Source organism: Nothoprocta perdicaria, unplaced genomic scaffold (genome assembly GCF_003342845.1).
Source record: "Nothoprocta perdicaria isolate Ctin4 unplaced genomic scaffold, notPer1 scaffold_170, whole genome shotgun sequence".
Lineage (NCBI taxonomy): Eukaryota > Metazoa > Chordata > Aves > Tinamiformes > Tinamidae > Nothoprocta > Nothoprocta perdicaria.
Genome location: NW_020454872.1, coordinates 1,682,405 through 1,686,541, shown reverse-complemented (window position 1 = coordinate 1,686,541; position 4,137 = coordinate 1,682,405). Strand labels below are relative to the sequence as shown.

At 69.9% G+C, this 4,137-nt stretch overlaps 1 protein-coding gene across 1 annotated transcript in view; it reads left to right on the top strand.

The window, feature by feature from the left end:
• The window catches only part of KIAA1324 (KIAA1324 ortholog), a 6,034-nt gene extending 3,594 nt beyond the window's left edge, over nt 1–2,440 (top strand). Inside the window, exons 13-20 of the mRNA XM_026036076.1 lie at nt 587–760; nt 843–1,014; nt 1,107–1,206; nt 1,283–1,384; nt 1,569–1,695; nt 1,765–1,943; nt 2,038–2,203; nt 2,343–2,440. Coding sequence (XP_025891861.1) covers nt 587–760; nt 843–1,014; nt 1,107–1,206; nt 1,283–1,384; nt 1,569–1,695; nt 1,765–1,943; nt 2,038–2,203; nt 2,343–2,411 — 1,089 coding nt within the window. The 3' untranslated portion in view covers nt 2,412–2,440. The remainder of the gene's footprint in view (nt 1–586; nt 761–842; nt 1,015–1,106; nt 1,207–1,282; nt 1,385–1,568; nt 1,696–1,764; nt 1,944–2,037; nt 2,204–2,342) is intronic.
• Nucleotides 2,441–4,137: the final 1,697 nt, after the last annotated feature.

The following is a 4,137-nucleotide window of genomic DNA, read 5'->3' as shown; positions in this document are numbered from 1 at the left end:
GGCTGTCCTGGTCTGTGGCACAGTCGGGGGGAKGGCAGTGCCACCTGGTCATCCCTCGTGGGTGACACGATGCGGTTGCAGAGGGTGATGCCAGGACCCTCAGGGGTCCCCAAGGGGGTGACACCCTGTCCTTCTGTCCGCATGGCCGTGCCACAGGGATGACACCACCCAGCCCCAACGGGGTCACACCAGCCTCCTACAGCCGTCTGCAAGGGGGTGCCACCCCTCCTAGAGGGGTGGCACCAGTGCCCTTGGCCATCCCCAAAGGTGGCACCATCCAGACCACAACGGTTGGTGCCAGCTTCTCCTTGGCCATGCCAAGGAGGTGACATCAGTGCTCTTGGCCATGCCAAGGGGTGACACCATGAGCCCCAGAGGGTGATGCCAGCTCCTCTGGGTGGTCCCAGCGGGTGGTGACACTTGTCACCTCAACCACCTCCCATGGGTGCCACCACCCCCCTGCAGAGAGGCGATGCCCCCTCGCACTCCCCCACYATAGAGGTGACACCAGGGCGTGCACGGGTGCCCCATCCGTCCTTGTGGGCGGCGCGGGCACCCCGGGGTGACGCGGCGCGGCCGTCCCCAGGCGCGCTCCCTGTGCTACAGCGACTGCAGCCCGGTGCTGGCGCCGCGCGGCCGCCCGCTGCGCTACGACCTGTCGGCGCTCGCGGCGCCGCGCGCCTTCGCCAGCGCGCCCAGCTTCACCGCCAAGGGCCTCAAGTACTTCCACCTCTTCAACATCAGCCTCTGCGGCCACCACGTGAGCGCGGGCACGCGGCGGCGGCGGCTGGGGACGCGAGTGCCCGGCCCGGCATCACCCCCGCACCCCGTCCCCGCGCCAGGGCCGGGGGGCGGCCTCGTGCGCCGACAACGTGACGGAGCCGCGGGCGGGYGGCCCGTCCCCGCGCGCCGTCACGGCCTACGCGTGCCAGGCCATCGTGGTGCCCTCCGACGTGCGGGGCCGCAAGGGCGCCGTGTCCTCGCAGCCCGTCAGCCTGGCTGACCGCCTCGTGGGTGAGCGGTGCCCCCCGCCCCGCCGTGGCCCCCCCGGCCCGTGTGCCCATGGCCGTGCGCGCAGGGACCCCACGGCGCCGCGCTGCCCGCAGGCGTCACCGCCGGCCCCGCGCTCGATGGCATCGTGGCCCCCCCCGAGGACTTCCCCGCCGCCGCCAGCGCCGAGCTGCCCGACGTCGTCTTCTTCTACCGGTGGGCACGGGCGTCCCGGGGGGGGCAGCATCCTCCGGCCCCCCCGCCGCCACCTGCCGCTGTCCCCTGCTCGCAGGGCCACCGAGGTGACGCAGTCGTGTGGCTCGGGCCGGGCCACCGCCGTGCGCCTGCGCTGCAACCCGCTGCGCGCGGGCGCCGGCGCGCTGGCCGTGCCCAGGTAGGGACAGGGCGCCGGCTCCGCGCGGGCACAGCGCCGCGATGGCTTGGGTGCCATCCAGGGACAGAGGCATCCCCCGTCCCTGCTCCCCGCATCCCCCTTGGCACCATCCGTGCCCGGTCAGTGCCCCGCGCCCCCGTGGAGGGCTTTGGGAGGGGGGTCCGGCCAAGCGCTTCTCCCGCAGCAAATGCCCCGACGGCACCTGCGACGGCTGCACCTTCCACTTCCTCTGGGAGACGGCCGAGGCCTGTCCGCTCTGCTCCGCCGCCGACTACCGCGCCATCGTGGGCGCCTGCCTCGGCGGCGTGCAGGTAGGGCGGCGCGGGACGCCCRCCCGCGCGCGCGCGCCGTGCCCGCCGCTGAGCCCGCCGTGCCCGCAGAGGACCACGTTCGTGTGGCGCGAGCCCCGGCTGTGCCGCGGCGGCAGCGCCCTGCCCCGCCAGCAGCTCCGCGTCTGCAAGAGCCTCGACTTCTGGCTCAAGGTGGGCATCTCGGCGGGCACGGGCGCCGCCGTGCTGCTCGCCACGCTCGCCTGCTACTTCTGGAAGAAGAACCGGAGGCGAGTAGGGGCCCGCGCGCGCCCCGGGGACGCTCCCCGCCGCCGCTCGCCCCTGTCCCCATGCCAGGGGTCACCCCCGGTGCCCGTCCCACAGGCTGGAGTACAAATACTCCAAGCTGGTGATGAGCTCCACRGCCAAGGAGAGCGAGCTGCCCGCCGCGGACAGCTGCGCCATCATGGAGGGGGAGGACGCCGAGGACGACCTCCTCTTCACCAGCAAGAAGTCTCTTTTCGGCAAGATCAAGTCGTTCACGTCCAAGGTAGGYGCAGGCCACGGCCGCCTCGCGCTGCCCAGCCCGGCGGGCGCCCCGGCCCCTCCGTGTGCTTGCGCCGGAGGCCGAGCACAACCTCGGAGTAGCCACCCGAGAAGCCCCAGCCGGGTGCGTCTCGCTCTCTCAGAGGACGGCGGACGGCTTCGACTCGGTCCCGCTCAAGACGTCGTCCGGCAGCACCGACATGGAGCTGTGAGGGGGGCACGGACCAGGGGGAGCCCCCGGCCCTCCCGCCCCCACCTCCCACGTGGCCTTACGGATACCGGGCAAACTGGAGCTTCGTATCGCTTTTATAGACCCCCCCCTCCAAAATCTTTACCCCCCCCGACCCCAGCGAGAGAGCAGCGCCGGGAAATGCCAAATACAGGTGTGGTTTTTTAAAGTGCCACCGTGGCCTGTCTGTGTGTGCCGGTGCCGCCGGAGGGGCCGGGGCACTGCAGACCCCCCGGCACCGCCGTGTCCCCCGGGACCGCGGGCAAGGTGGTGCCCATACGGACATGAGCGCACGGAGAACCCGCGGGGCGCCCGGCCGCGTGCCCGGGAGCTGGCTCCGCACGTGGGGCACCCGGCGCCACCGGAGCAGGGTCCCCGCTGCCACCCCCGCACAGGGATTCTCCCCACGGCGCCGGGATCAATGCCGGGACACCGCGCACAGACCTTGGCAGCCCCACGGGACATTTCGGCACCATTTGGTTCAGCGCCGAGCCCCAGCCCCCGTTTTGGACTCTCCTTTTTACGGTTTTCAGCGTTTTCTAGGCCGGGCCGGGGAGGAGCCGCATGTCCCCGGCAGCGCAATAAAGACGAACGTTTCCGACACGCGGGTGGCAGCTCCGTGTCCGGGGGGACAGAGGGGACTGCCCCAAGGGCTGTGGGGACGAAGCCAGGAGTGCGGCGATGCCCAGGAGATGCCGGGAGGCAGTGGGATGCAGGGGTGCCCAGGGGTGTCCAGGAGATGCAGCAGGATGCAGGGATGCCTGCGGATGCGCAGGGATGCCCACAGAGGCCGGACCCCTGTGTCCTGTGGACCTGCGGGATGGCAGGAGTGCAGGCGGTGGCAGGATGCCCAGGGCTCCAGGATGCTCCAGGGTATTGGGATGCTCATGGTCTGGGAATGGTCTGGGAATACCGGGATGATGGGATGTGCAGGCATGAAAGGGAGCATGGAAAGGGAGGGACACCAACATGCCTAGAGATAGACAGGGATGCTCAGGGATTCTGGGATGCACAGTAATACTCAAGGATATGGGATGCCCCGGGATGCTGGGAGATGCAGGAATGCAGGGATGCCAAGGGATGCTGGATACTGGAAGATACTCAGCAATGCTGCGTTCCAGAATGCAGGGGACACTGGGACACTGAGGACATGGGGACACAAGGGACACCAGAATGCAGAGTGTCCCAGGACACCAGGATGCATGGGAACCCGAGTCACAGAGGACACTGGGATCCAGAGACCACTGGGATGCAGAGGCCACCGGGATGAAGGGGATACAGGGGACACCAAGGACACCAGAACGCAGGGTGTCCCAGGACACCGGGATGTAGGGGACATGAGGACACAGGGGATATCGGAATGCAGGGAAGATTGGGACCCCGGGGACACTGGGACGCAGGGTGGTCCCAGGACACCGGGCTGCAGGGGACACCGGGGTGCAGAGGACACTGAGATGCAGGGGACACCAGGTCACAGGGAACACTGCAATGCAGGGAAGACTGGGACACCGGGACACGGATGGGTCATGGGACACTGGGATGCAGGGGACACCAGGACATGCGGGACACCGGGGGACACCGGGCTGCAGGGGACACCGGGGTGCAGAGGACACTGGGATGCAGGGGACACCGGGACACGGGGGACACCGGGAGGCGGGGACATAGGGGACACCGGGACATAGGGGACACCGGGACATAGGGACACCGGG